Source organism: Acipenser ruthenus, chromosome 32 (assembly GCF_902713425.1).
Source record: "Acipenser ruthenus chromosome 32, fAciRut3.2 maternal haplotype, whole genome shotgun sequence".
Classification (NCBI taxonomy): Eukaryota; Metazoa; Chordata; class Actinopteri; order Acipenseriformes; family Acipenseridae; genus Acipenser; species Acipenser ruthenus.
Genome location: NC_081220.1, coordinates 5,610,553 through 5,634,368, shown reverse-complemented (window position 1 = coordinate 5,634,368; position 23,816 = coordinate 5,610,553). Strand labels below are relative to the sequence as shown.

At 42.8% G+C, this 23,816-nt stretch overlaps 1 protein-coding gene across 1 annotated transcript; it reads left to right on the top strand.

The window, feature by feature from the left end:
* The first annotated feature begins 355 nt into the window (after positions 1 to 355).
* On the top strand, positions 356 to 22,642 carry LOC131703085 (CMRF35-like molecule 5). Its single transcript, XM_059005949.1, has 4 exons — positions 356 to 422; positions 3,115 to 3,435; positions 8,601 to 8,723; positions 22,596 to 22,642. The coding sequence occupies exons 1-4, from the start codon at positions 383 to 385 to the stop codon at positions 22,640 to 22,642; spliced, it is 531 nt and encodes a 176-aa protein (XP_058861932.1). The 5' UTR covers positions 356 to 382.
* Positions 22,643 to 23,816: the final 1,174 nt, after the last annotated feature.

Genomic DNA, 23,816 nt, shown 5'->3' with positions numbered 1-23,816 from the left:
AGTCCATCAGACACAGTTAAACTGGAGGTTTTCAACATTTCCAACAATAAATACAATAATAGAATACTATGTTTTCCCAGCCAGGATCAAAATAATTAATTGAAGCCCTGTGCAGCTACTTACCTCAAATGCCTGAAGCCAGTTAAAACGAGAGTACATGCAGCCGAGGGATCATGCAGCAGAGTTGTGCAGCCCTGCTCTAGTGACATGTCTGCTTTGCATGCAGTGTTTTGATGTGTTTCACACTTTGGTGTGGTGAAGTTGTACACAAACCCATTTATAGAATACAGAAGGTCAGTCATTTCCTGTGGTATTCTGAAAAGGGAAGTATCTTTGCCCAGTGTAAAAGCAAAGGGGGAGCAGATCTGCTCAGTATCTAAAGATGAAAGCCATTGTTGAAGTCACCATCTGTCTTATTACAGGTATGTTTTTTGTGATTTGCTGATTCAGTAAAGAGTGTTTAATTGTTGTCAACTACTTATTAAAGAAGGTTGATTTTGAACAGGTCAGAGTTTCTGGAAACTGATGACAGCACTGTGATTCTCTAACCTGGAATACATGTAATCTGTTCTGAATGATTTTGTATACAGTAACACAGAACTGGCAATCTTCTCCAAACTGTATGCACTGACTATTTAGAATATGTTCACTATTATGAAAGCGTGAGTGTTAGTGTGAGTTTATAGTGCTTTACTGTGATAGATGAACGCGTGAGTGTTAGTGTGAGTTTATAGTGCTTTACTGTGACAGATGAACGCGTGTCAGTGTGAGTTTATAGTGCTTTACTGTGATCGATGAACGCGTGAGTGTCAGTGTGAGTTTATAGTGCTTTACTGTGATAGATGAACGCGTGAGTGTCAGTGTGAGTTTATAGTGCTTTACTGTGATAGATGAACGCGTGAGTGTCAGTGTGAGTTTATAGTGCTTTACTGTGATAGATGAACGCGTGAGTGTCAGTGTGAGTTTATAGTGCTTTACTGTGATAGATGAATGAGTGTCAGTGTGAGTTTATAGTGCTTTACTGTGATAGATGAACGCGTGAGTGTCAGTGTGAGTTTATAGTGCTTTACTGTGATAGATGAACGCGTGAGTGTCAGTGTGAGTTTATAGTGCTTTACTGTGATAGATGAACGCGTGAGTGTCAGTGTGAGTTTATAGTGCTTTACTGTGATAGATGAACGCGTGAGTGTCAGTGTGAGTTTATAGTGCTTTACTGTGACAGATGAACGCGTGAGTGTCGGTGTGAGTTTATAGTGCTTTACTGTGATCGATGAATGCGTGAGTGTCAGTGTGAGTTTATAGTGCTTTACTGTGATAGATGAACGCGTGAGTGTCAGTGTGAGTTTATAGTGCTTTACTGTGATAGATGAACGCGTGAGTGTCAGTGTGAGTTTATAGTGCTTTACTGTGATAGATGAACGCGTGAGTGTCAGTGTGAGTTTATAGTGCTTTACTGTGATCGATGAATGCGTGAGTGTCAGTGTGAGTTTATAGTGCTTTACTGTGATGGATGAACGCGTGAGTGTCAGTGTGTGTTTATAGTGCTTTACTGTGATAGATGAACGCGTGAGTGTCAGTGTGAGTTTATAGTGCTTTACTGTGATAGATGAACGCGTGAGTGTCAGTGTGAGTTTATAGTGCTTTACTGTGATAGATGAACGCGTGAGTGTCAGTGTGAGTTTATAGTGCTTTACTGTGATAGATGAACGCGTGAGTGTCAGTGTGAGTTTATAGTGCTTTACTGTGATAGATGAACGCGTGAGTGTCAGTGTGAGTTTATAGTGCTTTACTGTGATAGATGAATGAGTGTCAGTGTGAGTTTATAGTGCTTTACTGTGATAGATGAACGCGTGAGTGTCAGTGTGAGTTTATAGTGCTTTACTGTGATAGATGAACGCGTGAGTGTCAGTGTGAGTTTATAGTGCTTTACTGTGATAGATGAACGCGTGAGTGTCAGTGTGAGTTTATAGTGCTTTACTGTGATAGATGAACGCGTGAGTGTCAGTGTGAGTTTATAGTGCTTTACTGTGATCGATGAACGCGTGAGTGTCAGTGTGAGTTTATAGTGCTTTACTGTGATAGATGAACGCGTGAGTGTCAGTGTGAGTTTATAGTGCTTTACTGTGATAGATGAACGCGTGAGTGTCAGTGTGAGTTTATAGTGCTTTACTGTGATAGATGAACGCGTGAGTGTCAGTGTGAGTTTATAGTGCTTTACTGTGATAGATGAATGAGTGTCAGTGTGTGTTTATAGTGCTTTACTGTGACAGATGAACGCGTGAGTGTCGGTGTGAGTTTATAGTGCTTTACTGTGATCGATGAATGCGTGAGTGTCAGTGTGAGTTTATAGTGCTTTACTGTGATGGATGAACGCGTGAGTGTCAGTGTGAGTTTATAGTGCTTTACTGTGATGGATGAACGCGTGAGTGTCAGTGTGTGTTTATAGTGCTTTACTGTGATAGATGAACGCGTGAGTGTCAGTGTGAGTTTATAGTGCTTTACTGTGATAGATGAACGCGTGAGTGTCAGTGTGAGTTTATAGTGCTTTACTGTGATAGATGAACGCGTGAGTGTCAGTGTGAGTTTATAGTGCTTTACTGTGATAGATGAACGCGTGAGTGTCAGTGTGAGTTTATAGTGCTTTACTGTGATAGATGTCTTCTGTAATGCTCCACACCGCACTCATGATGATTTCCTGTATCAGGTAGGGAGTCCTGCTCAGTTTGATGCTGTTCTCATTAATAGTCAGTGATTGGGTTTCTTTGTGTATTGATCAATGCCTTTCAGGGCTCCCAATCCCCAGTTTGAAATCTTTAACTGTTTAAAAAAAAAAAAAGAAAAAAAAAAAAAAATATATATATATATATATATATCAAAAAGCTCTAATTAGCCAAATTAATAGTTGCAATAAGGGTTGAATTAAGTAATTGAGGGCTCGACTGGAACTCAAACTAGTAGACACAGCAGGTCTCCAGGACTGGAGTTGAGAAGCACTGGTTTAGAAGACTGAGGGCTTTTCTATAGTCTGGCTGTTATATTATTTTAAACATGTTTCTAATTCTGTTGAATTTCAATATTTGTATTAGGATCTCATTTGTTGTCTCTTAATACCAGTTTTAGGTTCTGTGAAGTCAGCTGAAGTATTTTATGGGATTGAAGGTGGAAATGTAAAGATTGATTGCACATATCAACATGAATATAACGAGAATGGAAAGTACCTGTGTCGTACTCGATGGATACCAAATAATGCACTAATCAGCAGTGGTGAGCCTGAGACTAAGGGGAGATTCTCTCTGTATGATAACCGGTCAACGAGAGTCTTCACTGTGACCATCACAGAGTTGACACAAAAAGATGCCGGGACATATTACTGTGGAATTGATATAAAGAGAAATGTGGATGAATACACTGAAGTGGAAGTGACTGTCAATAAAGGTATGTAATTAAAATCATTGTAATAATAACTCACTCTAATGGCTAAGTTATAGCAAAATCCAGAGATGGAGACACATTTTTTGGAATATTGATGAAAGCAATATAATGAGAGGAGCTGAACACATAATCACCCATCTAGCAAACATGTGAGAGCAGTGAGCAAAAAAATGATTAACATTTTATGTGTTACTTAGAAAAACTACATGTTAGTTTCAGATGTGCAAGACAGCTCATCTGCCGCACTTTGATATGAGATGCTCAGTTGGCAGGTGCATCCGAGTACATGACTGCACATATTCAGTCTCTAGAGTGACAGAGTAGACTTGGTTACAGATTTAACCCACGCTATCCCTGAAGGATTTCAAACCTTAAGTATAACAATCTACAAGCTTCCACACACCTTGCAGTCATGTCTTTTAGAATAGAAAACTATTGATATGTCATTTACTTTACTTTATGTACAGATAATGCTTTCTTTTAATTGTTAGAAATCCTGTAAATTAGTTAAATATAAGGGTAGAGTAGCTTAATAATTAATGTACTGCCACTAACTATCTGCTATAATATGCAGTATTATTTGTCTCCCCTCCTCTCGTTTCCTGTCTCTCCCCACTCTCCACATTTTTAAATTGCACTTCAGAACGCCTCTAAACTGCTTCTTATAATTCACTTTAACTTGAAGAAGCACCATTGCAGAAAAGCCAGACATTTTCTTCAAGCACTTTGCATGGAACTTTGCAGAAATGAGCACAGTTGCTATTTCTGATGTAGTTAAAATAAGCACAGTTGTTGAGACTTTAGATAAAGTGTGATTACCGTCACGCACCAACTTTACTTCCCCCTTTTCTATTCAATACGTGTAAACCAAAAAAAAAAAATAATTCACTGAGGAGGTGAGGAATTGGTAAAAAACTGCAACTGTGAAATACAGTAAGGAAGTTAAGCAAATACAGTATGCAATGAACTCAGGTAACAGTACACAGAATGACATTGTTATACATTCATTTGGCATCAAACCTAACTTGGTTGAGGACTCGCTGGTTGGCCGTATGGACGAGGCAGAGACACTTCTCAATAGGAGATAACCCTAAATTTAAAGAGGTGGATATGGGGAAGGTGGTGGGTTATGATTACGAATGAATCGAGACGAAGACCAAGGGTAAGTGAGCAGAGTATTTATAGTGCTACAGGCTTGAATTGCTCATGTGGAATTGCTCATGTGGAAATTTAATTATTTAAATTGGAGATGTGAAGATTGGTGTCTGCCTCCTGAACTTTACTTATTAACTTCATATTGTTCCAATCAAACCCCCTCTCTCTTAACTATGGTTTTCTTTATCAGATGAGCTTCTTCCTCTGTACATTGGCTTGTGCAGGTCTCGGTTGTGTTTCAGTTGATTTATCAATAAACCACAAGTTTGGGTCATGCTGCGTTTCCTCTGTCAATGAGCTTTAGGACACACAAGAAGATGGCTGCAGGACATGAGTAATGCGTTTGGACAGATCCTCTGCAGTCCATTACTGTTCAAAGATACAGCATCTATGCAGATGTGACAGGGGTGGCTGTGTGGTGATGTCAGGCCAGATGCAGGAAGAAAACAATGAAGCAAGTACTGCAGGGCAAGGGTTACGGCTTGCACCGTTTATTTAAACAAAAATAACACAAATAAAATAACAGGTTTTAACAAAAAAAACACACACTGCTCACAGAACAAAATAAAAAAGATAAAAAACAAGTCACAAACACAAAATACAATATGATACTAGGACAGGCTGGGCAGTTGCTGTCACTGTTAAGGAGGCTGTGTGGTCCAGTGGTTAAAGAAAAGGGCTTGTAACCAGGAGGTCCCCGGTTCAAAACCCACCTCAACCACTGACTCATTGTGTGACCCTGAGCAAGTCACTTAACCTCTTTGTGCTCCGTCTTTCGGGTGAGACGTAGTTGTAAGTGACTCTGCAGCTGATGCATAGTTCACACACCCTAGTCACTGTAAGTCGCCTTGGATAAAGGCGTCTGCTAAATAAACAAATTATATTATACTGTTCCTAGAATGGTTGATTTTACTTTTGATTTCCTTTCTCCTCTCACTCTACTCTCATCTGTACTCCCACCCAAATTCCAGATAGCTGCAGGCTTTTATGCAGGTGACCATCTCTCCATTGGCAATAAATTAAACAATTCATTAATTAATAAGGAGATGGCCATCTTCTGCTTGAGGTCTTTAATTGTGGATGGGGCTTAATTAGTTGTGTAATTGTTGCTAATCGGGAGATGGTCACCTCTTAAAAACCTGCAGCTCTCTGAGCTCTGGGTGGGAGTTTTGAAGTGGGTGTTCAGAGGAGGAACGAGAGCGAGCAAGGAGCGAGAGAGAAATAAAAGTGAATTTAAAACGTATAGGTGCAGTGAAGGCGATCGCCCAGCCTGACCTGGGTTTTGTTATTTTGTGATCGAGATTTGTTTTGTTTAACTGTTTTGTTTTGGCTCTGTGAGCAAAGTCTTTTTGTTAAAACCTTTTATTTTATTTTTGTATTATTTAAATAAACGGCGCACGCCGTGTCTTTTTGACTGCAGTATCTGTCACTGTTTTCTTCTTGCCTGACATCACCACTCGTCCATCCCTGTCACACGTGGTGTCCAGACTGGGATTAACAGCGCCTCCGGGACTCAGGTCAGAAAAGGTACTGCAGGAAAGGGTACTGCAGTTTTTTTTTTGTTTTTTTTCTCGTTTTTTTTTATTGCGTGTGTAGTGAGGGAGAGTACCTGCTGGTTCTTCCTCCACCTCCGTGGGAGGACTGCTTGTCGCTCCCACCTTCACCAGCAGAGGGAGAATACCTGCTGGTTCCACCTCCAGCAGCAGAGGGAGAATACCTGCTGGTTCCACCTCCACCAGCAGAGGGGGAGTACCTGCTGGTTCCGCCTCCACCACCGCCACCAGCACAGGGAGCATGCCTGCTGGTTCTCCCGCTGCAGCCAGAAGGGGAGGAGCCCCTGCCGCCTTAACAGCCAGAAGGGGGAGGTGCCCCTGCCGCTTTCGCCGCCAGAAGGGGGAGGTGCCCCTGCCGCCTTCGCAGCCAGAAGGGGAGGTGCCCCTGCCGCCTTCGCAGCCAGAAGGGGAGGTGCCCCTGCCGCCTTCGCAGCCAGAAGGGGAGGTGCCCCTGCCGCCTTCGCAGCCAGAAGGGGAGGTGCCCCTGCCGCCTTCGCAGCCAGAAGGGGAGGTGCCCCTGCCGCCTTCGCCAGGAGCAGAGCAGCAGGAGCTGCCTCTGCTTCCACCACCACCCGAGGGAGAGGAGCAGGAGCTGCCTCTCCCTTCAAGACAGGATGGACCGGGACAAGATGCTGGCGGTCCGCAGCTGCCCTTGCATAGACTGCTGAGCAGAGCAAGGGGGAAAACTGCCGGGTTGTAGCAGCTGAGAAAAGGGCCAACCCCAGCACCACCGCTGGTCCTGGCTCCGCTGCCGCCATCGCCTTCCGAGGTACCGCCGCTGCCCTGTCGTACATCGTCTGGGGAGGCCAGTTCGCCATTGCCTGGGGATGCCAGTTCGCCATTGCCTGGTTATGCCAGTTCGCCATCGCGTGGGGACGCCTGCCTTGCACCGCCCAAGGATGCCTGCCTTGCACCACCCAAGGATGCCTGCCTTGCACCGCCCAAGGATGCCTGCCTTGCACCGCCCAAGGATGCCTGCCTTGCACCGCCCAAGGATGCCTGCCTTGCACCGCCCAAGGATGCCTGCCTTGCACCGCCCAAGGATGCCTGCCTTGCACCGCCCAAGGATGCCTGCCTTGCACCGCCCAAGGATGCCTGCCTTGCACCGCTCAGATACCACTCCCGCTCCGCTCAGTGATGCCATGTTTGGATCGCCTGGGGTTGCCTGCTGCTCCGCATCACCTGGGACTGCCTGCTGCTGCGCATCGCCTGGGGCTCCTGAAGGTTCCACTTCGCCTGGAGTTGCTGTGTCTTTTGCTTCTCCTAGTGTTGCTGCCTGTCCTGCTTTACCTGGGGTCACCGAGGGTCCTGCTTCACCTGCGGTAGCTGCCGGCTCTGCTTCGCCTGGGGTCGCTGCCGGCTCTGCTTCGCCTGGGGTCGCTGCCAGTCCTGCCATGCAGCAGGAAGTACTGTGGCCAGAGCCCCACAAAGCGGCGCTGTCGGCCATGAAGAAGCAGGGGGAGGTCAGGAGACCAGCTCCCCCAGCCACACTTTCGCGGCAGGAAAAACGATGGCCGGTGACCCGGAAGAGGGAGCTCCTAGCCACGAAGAAGTGGGGGGTGGAGGACATTCCCCCATGGCCGCCCCCAGAAACATCTTGCTTTCCCCTCTTCCGGGACTATGAGACTGAGGGGGAAGGTGGCTGTAGGGCCATGTGTGCTTCCACACCACATAAAGATAGTGTGCATTGCCTGACTGAATTGTTTACCTGGCAAGGTTAATCGAAGAGTTTTATGACAATATAATTTAAAAACCTGAACAAAAAAACTCCATGAAACACTGCAAAAAGCCCGTCATTATTGAGACCTCTTTTTTTCAGCTTTGAAGTGTTTTGCTTGGAGGTCTATGGCATACAGTACGTTATATAGTGTATGTTTTCTGTTGCTCTTCAAATGCAAATATTTTTACTTGACATGTCTAGTTTGGCCGCTATGGTGTCCCAGATGTCTTGCTTCTTTAGCGTATCCTTATAATCTGGATGGGACAGTTGAGGGCATTTTTGCACCCTGAAAACCAGTCTTTCGTTCGCCATCTCTCACTGTATATAGTGCAGATAACGTCACACAACAACACTTCAGTTGATTGGTCTAGATGGAAATTTGCCTCGCGGTATTATTAAAAGATCGGTCTGGTTTCTATCCCGTGCGGTTTTCCGCTGTGCTGCTTTTCCGTTCCGCACTCAGTGTAATTGCACCCATTCAAAACAATACATTCCATTTTTTCTGCTTTCCGCTACCGCACCCAGTGTAATCAGACCTCAAATTAAGTAAAGGCAAGAGGCTGCTTAGGGTTTGGTTTGGTTGTTTAGCCTCCCCACTTGTCACAAGCCGCTACTGAAACCCACAGACTACTTTACATAGTTCTGCACTAATGGTATAATATGTTTAATTTATTTTGAATTAGAGGAATGTTAAGCAGTAGAAACAGTGTAATAATTTTCACTTATTTTCCTTTTCTCAGCTCCGAAAACCCCACCCACCACAACTCGTGCCACACGCTCAAGAACCACCCCTTCCACCACTACTGTGAAGGGGAACACAGACAATGGACAAACAAGGGATTGTACATCCAGCAGCCCTACAGGTAATTCATTTAATCAGTGTCCTTTTGTAAGACCTCTAACTTCCAATCCCTGCCCATCGGAGCACCATTGCAGAAAAGCAAGAAAACTTTCTTCACGTGGTTGGCATGCAACTTTGCAGAAATGAGCAGTTTCTATTTCTGATGTCGCTAAAATAAGCACAGCTAAAATGAGACTTAAGATAGTGTGATTAGGGTCAAACACCAAGTTAAATTTTTTGCTTCCCCTTTTTCTCTTCAACCTCTATGAACCAAAAATGCACTGAGGAGGTGAGAAATTGCTAAACAACTGCAGCTGTGAAATACAAAATGAACCAAAAGAAAGAATCAAGATGCAGACAGGCATTACTGTGGTTGAAACTGAGACACTGTGGCATTCAGTGCGTTTAATGAAACAAATCAAAGATTTAAACAAAAACCACACGGCACTTGAGGCCAAAATAAATAGACAAACAAAACAGACAGTGGACGAACACAAACAAGTACAGTGCTGGTGCTTCCAGCACTCAAAGCAATTATTTATTTTCTTACTTTTTTTTATTCTCCTCTCCACACCCGTTCTCCACTCATGAACACACAACCCCTAATAAATGAGATGTACATCTATATATACAATTATGCTGGGATTCAATTAGCAATTAATTATTCACTTGAATCCCAGCATGTGAACTAATCTGTGCAACCCCATGCTCACATATTACACCGTGTAACATTTTTTTTTTTTTTTTTGGTTCCTGGGTAGTAAGTGTTATTTCCTTATTGCTTCTGCCTCAAAAGTATAGAAAATGGCTATTATTCCCCACAAACTTTGCTTTTGTGACCAGGACAGTGATATTTTGAAATTTACCTATTTTCCAGAACATTCCAGATAGATTCAGTGCTGAGTAAACTTGGAGTAACTTCTAGAACTTTCTAGAACTTTCCAGTAATATAAATAGTAGTATAAATACAGGGGCTTTAAGCCCACCAGTTCAGTTTAGTTCCAGCTGCCTAAGTGGATACATATCTGCATTTTTCTGAGATGGCATCAAGAGGCTGCAATGGTGGCATTCCTGATGGGTCTCCAAGGCGGTTTTACCAAGTTTCCCTGCTATCTTTGCCTTTGGGACAGCAGGGGCACCAAGGCGCACAACCACAGGCGGGACTGGCCACAGCGGACCGAGTTCTCTGTGGGGAGGAACAACGTCAAGTGGAAGCCACTGGTGGACCCCTGGAAGGTGCTGATTCCACCACTGCACATCAAATTGGGCCTTATGAAACAATTTGTCAGAGCTCTAGATAAGGAGTCGGCAGCCTTCGAGTACCTTCAAGACTTCTTCCCTAAGCTGTCTGAGGCAAAGGTCAAAGCCGGTGTCTTCGTCGGACCACAGATAAAGAAGATCCTGGAGTGCAATGAATTCCCCAAGAAGCTCACTAGTAAGGAGAAAGCGGCTTGGAACAGCTTTGTCGCAGTGGTTCGCGGCTTCCTGGGCAATCACAAGGCCGAAAACTATGTGGAGCTGGTTGAGACTCTGGTGAGGAACTACGGCACAATGGGCTGTAGGATGTCCCTCAAAGTCCATATCCTTGATGCTCATCTTGATAAATTCAAGGAGAACATGGGAGCGTACTCGGAGGAGCAAGGCGAGCGCTTCCACCAGGATATACTGGACTTTGAACGCCGCTACCAAGGACAGTATAATGAGAACATGATGGGAGACTACATTTGGGGGCTGATTCGTGAAAGTGATTTACAGTATAATCGTAAATCTCGAAAAACTACTCACTTCTAAATCTTTTGTAGTCATTTTTGTATTACTTTAGTATAAATACATGTTAATTTGGATTCATATGTTGTTTTTTTCTGACTTTATGTGAACCAAAAGACACAGATTCGCCCGTTTTCTCATTGGAAAAAGGTAAATTTCAAAATATCACTGTCCTGGTCACAAAAGCAAAGTTTGTGGGGAATAGTAGCCATTTTCTATACTTTTGAGGCATAAGCAATTAGGAAATAACACTTACTACCCAGGAACAAAAATTTTGTTACATAGTGTTATTAGGCACTTTAAATGCACGTGAAGTCAAGTGAATCCCTGTGCCTAAATAGAATTATACATTTTAAATGATTTGTGTTACACACACCCATTTATATCCCGTGCAGCAACTACAATGCACCAACATTTACACACTACATACAACATAAAACACAAAACTACACACAGGGGTGGGGCACATTGCCACACCTAACCTAACCCTAACCGACCTAACCCAGCATGGGCCATGGTTAGGGCTCTGGACTCTTGACCAGAGGGTCGTGGGTTCAATCCTTCAATCTCAGGTGGGGGACACTGCTGCTATACTAAAATAAATAATAATAATTGTGCATCTTATTGCAGTTTAAACACTCATGGTTTGTCTTTGTTGTGTAAAAACCTGTCCATATGTGGAAACTGCTCGTGCTGCATCCACAGTTTGGTGGAATTGACAAAAAACAGTGTGCAATTTTTGCCATGTTTCGGATTCTGATTTCATACCTCAGCCAGAAATATTTACAGTTTTCACGGTAGGCAGTCAAATGTATGAAATCGTGAATTTTACACAACGAGACACTAGTGATCCTTCGCTCGCAGCATCTGTGGAGTAGCGGTTAGAGCACTTTGTTCTTGACTGGACGTTTGTGAGTTCAATCACATGTGGGGGACACACTGTTGCTTTATCTAGATTGGTCCAGTAAAAAAACCCGACTGTATAAATGGGTAATTGTATGTCACAATTGTAAGTTGGCCTGGATAAGTGTGTCTGCTAAAATAATAATAATAATAATAATAATAATAATAATAATAATAATAATAATATGTGTGTTTGGTTGAAACTTGGATGGGAGACTGCCTGACAATACAGATACTTCAAACTTTTCTTTGAAGTTTTACTTGTATTATTAACAAATAGTAGATTAAACAGCAAAAATGAGCTGATTTACTTTTAATTTATTGAAATTGACCACAAAGGGTCATCGCTATTGAAATAATTACATATGAGAAGTTATAAATATATTTATTTCACGCCTCCACCCGCTGTTTTAAGTGAGCGCAACAAACTCAGGAATGCATTGATCATTAATACATTTTAAAAACAGTGTCACAGCATGCATTATATTCGGGCCGGGACATTTCAATTTGATGTGAATAAGCAGAGTGTGACATTAACAGAAGTGACAGTAAATTTGATTGTATTATGGCTACGTCTGTATTTGGCTTATTCGCCAGCTTCTTATTCACCAAGCTTCTTATTCGCCAGCTTCTTATTCGCAGGCTTTTAAGTGCATAAATATATTTGTCTACGTTGAAGAAGTAACCTTGCATTTATAGGGTTAAATCACTTTGGGCCGCCGATTTCTCTGCAGGTACCTGAAGAGGGGCAACCCTCCTACAAGCCCCACTTGTATTTAGCCTGGCCCAACGTGGTTTACTGGGGAAGAACAGCGGGTAAATATGCCACATATGCCAATTGCTCAGCTTCTGAGTCGCTCTTTATGTATCTACGTTGAATAAGTAGCTTTGCATTTAAATGGGTTAAATCACGTTGGGCCGCTGATTTCTCTGCAGGTACCCAGCGAGGGGCACCCCCTCTGCAAGCTACACCTGTATTTAGCTCGGCCCATTGTGGTTTACTGGGGCAGAACAGCAGGCAAACATGCCATATATGCCAATTGCACAGGTTCTTCGCTGGAAAAAGCCTTGCATTTAAAGGGTTAAATCACTTTGGGCCACCGATTTCTCTGCTGGTACCTGACAAGGGGCAACCCCTCTGCAAGCTCCACTTGTATTTTAGCCGGCCCAACGTGGTTTACTGGGGAAGAACAGTGGGTAAATATGCCACATATGCTAATCGCTCAGCTTCTTATTCGCTTTATGTATCTATGTTGAATAAGTAGCCTTTCATTTAACAGGATAAAGCATGTTGGGCCGCTGATTTCTCTGCAGATACCTGGCGAGGGGCAAACCTCCTGCAAGCTACACCTGTATTTAGGCTGGCCTAATGTGGTTTACTGGGGCAGAACAGCAGGCAATCATGCCATATATGCCTATTGCTCAGCTTCCTATTCGCTCTATGTATCTACTTTGAATAAGTAGAGGAATTTGTGGCACAAAGTGATTTAACCCTTTAAATGCAAGGCTTTTTCCAGCGAAGAAGCTGTGCTATTGGCATATGTGGCATGTTTGCCTTCTGTTCTGCCCCAGTAAACCTCGTTGGGCCGGGCTAAACACAAGTGGGGCTTGCAGAGGGGTTGCCCCTTGTCAGGTAACTGCAGAGAAATCAGTGTCCCAAAGTGATTTAACCCGTTAAATTCAAGGCTACTTCTTCAACGTAGATGAATACATTTATGCACTAAAAGCCAGCGAATAAGAAGCTGAGCGAATGTGAAGCTGGCGAATAAGAAGCCAACTTCAGCCTCGTCTGTAAAACCACAGACGTGTGAAACGTTTGTATGTAAATGGAATGTGTGTATAGTAAAAAAGTGCTCTATTCCTAAACAGCAGTGTTTATACCTCATTATACCTGGACTCTTGACCGGAGGGTTGTGGGTTCAATCCCGGGTGAGGGACACTGCTGTTGTACCCTTGAGCAAGGTATTTTACCTAGATTCAGAATTAAAAACTGGATAAATTGGTAATTGTATGTAAACATAATGTGATATAATTGTGACAATTGTAAGTAGCCCTGGATAAGGATGTCTGCTAAAAAATAAGTAATAATAATTTAAATGCAATCTACTGCACTATTTGTATTTGACTTGGTATTTGTATATTCTGAAATATAAGAATTTGCATTTGAATTTCAAATCATGGGAAAGCTTCAAAAATATTTCAATTTTAAACACTTTTCAGTATTGCTGGTAAAGTTGATTAACCTAAAAGATGAAAACTAAAGGACACTTTTGAGAACTTCATGTTTATTAAACATAACAAACAAAACAAGTAAAAATAATAATTGTGCAATGCACACATATATAAATATATACATATAGACATGCTCAAATTTGTTGGTACCCTTACAGCTCATCGAAATAATGCTTCATTCCTCCTGAAAAGTGATGAAATTAAAAGCTATTTTATCATGTATACTTGCATGCCTTTGGTATGTCATAGAATAAAGCAAAGAAGCTGTGAAAAGAGATGAATTATTGCTTATTCTACAAAGATATTCTAAAATGGCCTGGACACATTTGTTGGTACCCCTTAGAAAAGATAATAAATAATTGGATTATAGTGATATTTCAAACTAATTAGTTTCTTTAATTAGTATCAGACATGTCTCCAATCTTGTAATCAGTCATTCAGCCTATTTAAATGGAGAAAAGTAGTCACTGTGCTGTTTGGTATCATTGTGTGCACCACACTGAACATGGACAGAGAAAGCAAATGAAAGAGTTGTCTGAGGAGATCAGAAAGAAAATAATAGACAAGCATGGTAAAGGTAAAGGCTACAAGACCATCTCCAAGCAGCTTGATGTTCCTGTGACAACAGTTGCAAATATTATTAAGAAGTTTAAGGTCCATGGAACTGTAGCCAACCTCCCTGGGCGCGGCCGCAAGAGGAAAATCGACCCCAGATTGAACAGAAGGATAGTGCGAATGGTAGAAAAAGAACTAAGGATAACTGCCAAAGAGATACAAGCTGAACTCCAAGGTGAAGGTACGTCAGTTTCTGATCGCACCATCCATCGCTTTTTGTGCAAAAGTGGGCTCCATGGAAGAAGACCCAGGAGGACTCCACTTTTGAAAGAAAAACATAAAAAAGCCAGACTGGAATTTGCTAAAATGCATATTGACAAGCCACAATCCTTCTGGGAGAATTGTCCTTTGGACAGATGAGTCAAAACTGGAGCTTTTTGGCAAGTCACATCAGCTCTATGTTCACAGACGAAAAAATGATGCTTTCAAAGAAAAGAACACAATACCTACAGTGAAACATGGAGGAGGCTCATTTATGTTTTGGGGCTGCTTTGCTGCGCTTGGCACAGGGTGCCTTGAATCTGTGCAGGGCACAATGAAATCTCAAGACTATCAAGGCATTCTGGAGCGAAACGTACTGCCCAGTGTCAGAAAGTTCTGTCTCAGTCGCAGGTCATGGGTCCTCCAACAGGATAATGATCCAAAACACACAGCTAAAAGCACCCAAGAATGGATAAGAACAAAACATTGGACTATTCTGAAGTGGCCTTCTATGAGTCCTGATCTGAATCCTATCGAACATCTATGGAAAGAGCTGAAACTTGCAGTCTGGAGAAGGCACCCATCAAACCTGAGACAGCTGGAGCAGTTTGCTCAGGAAGAGTGGTCCAAACTACCTGTTAACAGGTGCAGAAGTCTCATTGAGAGCTACAGAAAACGTTTGATTTCAGTGATTGCCTCTAAAGGTTGTGCAACAAAATATTAGGTTAGCGGTCCCATCATTTTTGTCCATGCCATTTTCATTTGTTTTATTATTTACAATATTATGTTGAATAAAAAAATCAAAAGCAAAGTCTGATTTCTATTAAATATGGAATAAACAATGGTGGATGCCAATTACTTTTGTCAGTTTCAAGTTATTTCTGAGAAAATTGTGCATTCTTCGTTTTTTTGTGGAGGGGTACCAACAAATTTGAGCACGTCTGTATCTCATCATTTATGTCAGTTTTTCACAAACCTGGTTCTGCGGGCCCACTATGTCTGCTGTTTCTGTTCCAACTAAGTTCTCAATTATTAAATTGATCCCCCAATTGAACTAACAATTAGTGACTTAATGCAGTGTTAGAAATAACTTGAAATATCCAACTCTTTTGGCTGCTTTCACAAACCCTGATCAGCACTAACCTTGGACTACCTTACCTGAGTTAACATTAGGTAGGCCTAGATTAGTGCTAATTGAGGCTTGGGCAGGCAGCCATTTCTACAAATAATTCAAATGCTCTGATTAGACATTTTATTCATTCAATTGAGGGTTCAATTCATAATTTAAAGCTCAGTTGGAACACAAATCAGCAAACACTGGGTCCTCAGGACCAAGATTGGGAAACACTGTTTTATGTAACTTGGGGTGCATTCACAACACTTTTTTGTCGGCTAGATTGCAGACGGGAGTCTGCACGTAACGTCACGGTCTTTGCAGACGGAGCGTGGACAGATCTGGTAGATGAACAACAGTTCTGAGCAGAATCAAAATGGAGGTGATGTTGAGAGAAATTCTAATCGCAGAAGTGGATGCAACCGAAGTTCCCTTTGTGCTCCACCAGCTTCATTTGCAGCATGATCAGAAAATGCATAGTAGAAACAGTCCCTGCTATAAAGAGATAATATAAACATATGTTTTGTGATGTGAGACAAATTAATGAGTATTATAATGGGCAGGATTCCCCCCACCCTCTCACAAAGAGGTTGTTAGACAGTACTGTATTTTGATCTGGGACAAAAATAGTTCAAATTCTTGCACATATGGTCACATATCTCACTTCAACTAACTGTTATTAAAGCTGATTTATTCTCCTTAATTCAAAGAAGGTTATTCCCTGTCCGATAGTGTTTTATCAATAACCAATTACACATGCTGAAAATAACAGAGCGGTTTTAGGTTCATTTCAACCGTTTAGCATTATTTTAAACCTTTAGAATAAATATCTGAATATTTGAAAAGTATAATAACTGTGTGGAAAAAGAGTCAAATCATTTTAATTTGTATTACAAATCATTCATAAGATAATTAATGACATGACTCGAAGGCGATTCACTCCCCGACTAGGTGGCAGTAACACATGGAGTGAGGATTGTATCTGCTTGCCTACACACTTCTTTGTCAGTCAACGCTCGTCTATTGTTTTGAGCTGCGGCTGCTCCAGCGCAGTACCTCTTGAGAAGCTGCGTGTCTGTGCAGACTTTTAAGCCTGTGGATATGTGACCTGGTGACGTCTTTTCTGTCTGAGTTCACGCAGACGATGAATTTGGACAGGTTTTCCGCAGACTTAGCAAAGTCTGCGTATCGTGAACGCAGCCTTGCTTCCTATATTGGTACATACCTGTTAATTATTATGATGTACATGATTAATGTTGTTATTATATAAACTGCTTTCCTTGTATGTCACCTTGGATAAAGGCCTAATTCATGTTAATAAATTAACATTTGTTGTATGGGAAAGTATTTGAAGTCCATTTAGCATTTGTCACATATTTGCATTTGTATTTAGTTTGGTAGTAAATGTATCACATTTGCATTTGTATTAAGCAAATTTACAAGAACATTGACATTGCCACTGGACTCATCAGTGTCCTACTATCTGGAAAACACGTATGCTCAAAACCATAACCATCACATTTAACAATGGAGTCACCCATACCTTTCAACATTTATGTTCAAAGTTTGAAATCATGGATAGAGTCTACATTGTTCGACAGCAGTTCCCAGTCATTGGTGCTCATGCAATCACCATTCACAAATGCCAGGGGATGACTCTACAGTTATGATGGATCTCCTATCTTTGCACTTTCCACAGTTACTTCCTTAAGCGGTATCCATCTTATCAACTTTGACTCCACCTGCATCTACGCATGTCAATCTGCAGTTGAAGACTGCCATCGGCTCAGAGGAATTTATTGTCCGAAGTTGAAAAGCTTGAAGAAGACTAACACGCACAAGGGACACAAGGTAAAAGATCATGCGCATTTCATTCACCAAGCAATCATTAATGTTCAGGAACAGCAAAAGCCTCAGTCTTCTAAGAGAACATTGCACTTACACATCCATTCAGAGGCTTGAGCAACCCCAATTTCACCTCATGCTATGCAAATGCAACATTGCAGTACCTTCTTCACTTGCAACCTCTGAAGGATTCATTAAAACACAGTCAACAAGAGGCTATCAGGAGCTTTGTTCATAAATAGGATCACTTGCCATCCACTGCGTCTCTAACTACTGTAGATATTTGTCATTTCTTAGGAGAACCTTTCAATAGAGGTGAGCAGCAACATGTTGCAGAGTTTCTCCCCAAATTGTGTGAAATTTTCCCTGAAGTAACTTGCATGGTTTCAGTCACAATAATTCATGACATTCTATGTACTACATGTAACTACTGCTCATCAAACCGAGAAGTGTTGTATATTTATCCTCTACATTTACCTGCTGGTACAGATTCCATGTGTTTGGAAGAACTCATTTATAGAAATGACAAATGGGCAATGATTCCTGGTAGCAAATGTAGGCAGCAAAACTACTCCAATCATGAAATGTGGACTTATTCAATGAGCAGGGAGACTGATTGCAGTCCAGCTTATGCTTTGTGAAACCAAACCAGACGGGACCATTACAAAGTGACACAATGCTAAGTTTACTGCTGTGCAGAAGAGCACAATTACTGTGGACAACAGGAATTACCAATTAGATTCCATTATCATACACCAAGGACAGGATGTTACTTCAGGACACTCTGTGTCTGTTCTTGCTGTGGGTGCTACTGGAAAATGGGTGCATGCAAATGATGCACTTATTGAAGTCAAACCATCGTCAAGAAATGTAAAGGACATGTATATGGCCTTTTATGAAGGGATCTAATGCTTTACAAATGCCTTAGCTTAAGTTCATAACACCACTATATCAAGGAGAATAATGTTTGTTTGTTTTTCCAGCATTAAAATGTGTTAGTATACTACCCTTTAGCACGGACATGCATATGTACCTTTTGAACCATTTATAACATTGTAGTTTTGTACCTACGTAAATATCAATATATCAATACCGACCAAAATAGACATATTGTTTTCATCAATCATGCAACTATAAGAATACAATGTTTACACTTTCAATACTGTCCAAAAGTCCCTTCTACCATTATTTTACTTTCAAATCTTTTCTCATTTCTCTTATATTACTCTACTTATTACTCTCTTCTCTTGTCTATCTGTCTTTTTACCATACACATTCTCGAATATCTTTCCCTCGCTTTATTCATTATTTGAGGAAGTAAAAAAGAAGTGATATCTATAACAAAATCATTGTCAATGTAAAAAAAAAAACAAGTTAGAAAAAGTCCAAGTTAGGAGAAGCAATTAGGCCAATCTTGTCAAACATCAAGCAAATAGGCACAATTGGAAAGGGGTCCAAGATTCACACAATTCTTGCTTCTAACTTGGCGCCTTTTTTTGATCGCTTCGCTCCACTTTATCGCTCTTTGAATGACTTGAAATGACTGAGAGACACATTCACACACTGAGACACACACACACTGAGGCACACACACACTGAGGCACACACACACACACACACACACACTGAGATACACACACTGACACACACATACTGACACAAACACACACACATTGAGACATACACACAATGAGACACACACACCGAGGCACACATACACTGAGAAACACACACACACTACAACACACACAGTCTCAGTGTGTGTGAGTGTGTGTCTGTCACTTCAAGTCATACAAAGAGTATTTCGAGTGGTTTGAACTTGCAACATGACGTTCTTGAAGAGCACACAACCTTATTCCGCTGTTCCACTGCGCATTTCAAGTGGAGCGATAAAGTGGAGTGAAGCGATCAAAAAAAGGCGCCAAGTTAGAAGCAAGAATTGTGTGAATCTTGGGCCCCAGCACCTTTCCAATTGTGTCTATTTGCTTGATGCTTGACAAGATTGGCCTAATTGCTTCTCCTAACTTGGACTTTTGTGTTTGATATCACCCCTTTAAACGGCTGTTGCGTTTTTCTAACTTGTTTTTTTTACATTGACTATGTTTTTATTATAGATGGCATACACAAAAAGAACAAGAAAAAATTAGAACAGTGTAGCAGCAAAACTAGCCTTCATCAGGGTGTAGTCTCAACTGGCAATTCTTTTCAGATGTATTTTTCTTCCATTGTATTACTCTATTCTGCTCTTTTACTGCGTTCTGCTGACCTCTATTCTACACGCTCCACTCAGGGGCGGATTTAGACCTCATTAGGCAGCTGTAGAAAAGATCGATCTTTATTGGTTACAAGTAGCTGGACTTGAGCTTGATACAACCAATAAGTTCAAGCAATGAGAACGTGTATTTATTTACTTTTTAAATTGTAGCATTAGCACATGAACACAACCCAGAAATGGCTGCAAAAACACCAGACAAGACACCGAGAAATATTAAACTTTTTTACGTCTTTAAGGTAATCTAGCTAATAAGTCTTATGAACCTCAAATGAAACCATAAAAAGTAAAAACAAAAAATCAGTCTACCGTAGCTGACACTAGAACAAAATGTTACTTAAATTTACCTAAAAATAATTTGTGTGGTGTAGATACAAGGCTAGATCCGCCCCTGCCACTAAATACAGTCTAATCCACTGTGTTTTCCTCAGTGTATTTAGTGCTCGGGCCATTTTAGAGGTAGAGTTGTAAAAGAAAAGTGAACACATAACCAGTGTGGCCTCTTTGCAAAAATAAAAATAAAAGATATATTTTTGGATAAAAAAAAAAAAAAACTCTTCTAAAACTGTACAGAACCAAAAATATTAGGTTACTTACCGTAACCCTGGTTCTCTGAAAGAGAAGATGATGCCCATTGGGTAGGTATTGCTGAGCTCTCTATACCAGAGCTGCTGATAGGCTCCTTTCTGGGATGATGCACTCAGTCTGCCCACCGAGGGGATAAAACTGTCATCCAAAGGAAGCCATTTTTCTTTTTCCGTCGACCCGTGAGGGCGTCCGATGCGACCTTGCTGTGGTGGTCATCTTCTCTTTCAGGGAACCAGGGTTATGGCAAGTAACCTAACGTTCCCCTTCAATTCGAAGATGACCACCAATGACATTACATATGGGATAATGTATACCAGAGCTGTCGCGAGGGAGAAGGAACGGCAGCATATGAGGGACACACAAGCACTGTCTAACCCAGAGGTTAGAGGTGTGAACTTACACCCTCAAGGACCTTTGTGCCTAAAGAAGGCAAGGCAGGGTCTACCACATTAAGACGGTAGAACCTGGAGAAAGTATGCAGCGTAGCCCAGCTAGCTGCAGTACAAATATCAGACAACGAGGCACCTCTGAAGAGGGCCCAAGATGACCACCACTGTCGTGTTGTCCTTCCGGATCAACACATGTGTACTGCCCAGCACTGGGAGAAAGTGGTGGAGAGCAACTCCAGCATATTTATGTGCAGGGATGTCCAGCTGTCTGGCTAGGATCCGCGTACTCCTCTGCATTCCCAGACCACTCCCCAACCCAAGTTGGAGGTGTCTGTTGTCACCACTTGGCAGCTCAACACTACTCCCATTCGCACACCTTCGCGCAGATGAGAGGTCATCTGCCACCAGCGTAGGGCTATCGAGCACGCATGAGACACAGTCAGCCGACGGTGTCTGTCACGTTTGGCATTGAGGTGGAACGCATTGAGCCACGCTTGTAGCGGGCGCATGCAAAGCACACCCAGCTGAATGGCCGATATGGCTGCGACCATCAGACCCAATAGTTTCTGCCCCAAAAGTAGGGTTACCTGCGATCCCTGCTGAAACAGGGAGAAGCAACCCTGGATAGCTGCATCTCTGTTGTCTGACAGGTATGCACGCATCATACTAGAGTCCAGCTGGAGCCCCAAGTACGTCGTGCACTGCACCGGTGTAAGACGACTCTTTGCATCATTGATGGTGAGGCCCAGCCTCGCCAGATGCTCTGTCAAGACCGCCGTGTGGGCCACTGCTCCCTCTCGCGACTGGAACAGATCAACCAGTTGTCGAGATAGTTTATTACTCTGATCCCCTGCAGCTGCAGGGGAGCCAGGATGGCGTCCACGCACTTTGAAAACGTACGAGGAGCTAGGGAGAGGCCGTGTGCCAGCACAGCAAACTCATAAACGCTTCCTTGAAAAGAAAAGCAGAGATAATTCCTGTGCTCTGGACGAATGGGATTGTGAAAGTACGTGTCGCTTAAGTCCACGGTGGTGAACCAGTTGCCCGGCCGGAGGGACTGGAGAACGTGATGGTGCGTCAGCATTTGGAACCTCCTTTCTTTTAAGAACCCGTTGAGGAGCCTCAGGTCTAAGATGGGGTGAAAGCCGCCGTACTTTTTGGGTACTAGAAAATACCTAGAGAAGTATCCCTCTCCGTGGGAGGTGGGGTCTTCGAGAAGAATGGTTTACTTGCCGATCAAGGTGGCTACTTCGTTCTGAAGAACCGAGGCCTAGAAAGGGTCTGTTACGAAAGTATTTGTGATGCCTTGAAAGGGAGGAAGTCCCAAACGAAACTGAAGCACGTAACCGTTTTGCACGGTGGCGAGCACCCAGGAGTCTGAGGTGCAAGCACGCCAGTACTGTAGCTGTTGTGCCAAAAAGGGGGCCTGAGGCCGCCAGCCTGAGATGGGGCAGTTTGGGGTGGCTATTATTATTATTATTATTTATTTCTTAGCAGACGCCCTTATCCAGGGCGACTTACAGTCGTTACAAGATATCACATTATCTTTACATACAATGACATTTTTTACATACAATTACCCATTTATATAGTTGGGTTTTTACTGGAGCAATCTAGGTAAAGTACCTTGCTCAAGGGTACAGCAGCAGTGTCCCCCACCTGGGATTGAACCCACGACCCTCCGGTCAAGAGTCCAGAGCCCTGACCGCTACTCCACACTGCTGCCCTAGATTGCATTTAAATAATAATTTAAATGCAATCTACTGAACTATTTGCATTTGACTTGGTATTTGTATATTCTGAAATATAAGAATTTGCATTTGCCCTCACCACTACTCCACACTGCTGCTATTTAGGGTGCTGGCCCTGAAAACCCCTCCTGTTACGCTGGTGTGAGGACTGGCCACATCCTGCATTCCCTCTGCCTGCCGGTTGGGCCCGGTTGTTTGCTCCTGGTGTGCCCTGTAGGCGATGCCTGTTCTGGTGGAACTGTTCTGGTGACAGTCCGCATCTGAGGAGCTCACCAGCGGTTCGACCTGCCCCACGCGGAAGTGTGGGGAGGGAGCAACGCAACCACCTGCTGTGGTTGAACTATTTTTGGTCTCACATTACTAGGGTCCTGTGTTTTACACAACCTGCTTTCTTAGGCTGAATATGCCATGAAATATATTATTCATAAAATAGAATAAACAGAATTTCAAATTACATTTTTTTTATTAAATACTTTGACAGTGTAGAATCTTTATTAGGGTTGTTAGATAAGTAAGGTAATTTTTTTGCCTGAGCCAAAGAACCTTCTAAATATGGGCTGGGAGACTGGCCTTAAATATACACATTCTGTTTTGCTGGCATATGCTACTACTTTCATGATGTGTGTTTAGTTATTGAGACACTCAGAAGCAACAGCCAATGCTGCAACTGAGGAGAAAATCACTGAAAAGGCTCCAGTCAAAACAGGTTTTTCATTTGATTTACTTTGAGTTACTGAGGTGTTTCCTGGGTGCTCAGCTCACCGCTTATGCTCAGCTCACCGCTACCACCCCTGCGCTGACTCGGGAGGGTGAAGACGAATACACGCTGTCCTCTGAACCGTGTGCCGTCAGCCGACCACTTTTTTTCACACTGCGTTCTCACCATGCAGCCACCCAAGAGCTACAGCGTCGGAGGACAGCGCAGCTCTCGGGCAGCTTGCAGGAAAGTCCACAGGCGCCTGGCCAGACTACAGGGGTCGCTGGTGCGCGGTGAGCCGAGGACACCCTGGCCGACCTAACCCTCCCTCCCCCGGGCGACGCTCGACGAATTGAGCGCTGCCCCCTGGGAGCTCCCGTCCTCGGTTGGCAAAGGAATAGCCTGGACTTGAGCTCTCAACGAGCAGACTATAGGGCATATCCTGCACTCCACGTGGAACGCCTTTACCGTATGCGCCACTCGGGAGCCTGGAAATTTGTCTTTTTTATTCTTTGCTTACACGCACTCAGAAACAACACATTCTTCTGCCACTGGGAAGAAAACAAGCAGGCATTCAGTTAAATTAGGGCATCAGTGTGGAGTAGTGGTTAGGGGCTCTGGACTCTTGACCAGAGGGTCATTGGTTCAATCCCAGGTGGGGGACACTGCTGCTGTTCCCTTGAGCAAGGTACTTTACCTAGATTGATTCCAGTAAAAGAAAAACTGTATAAATGGCGGAAC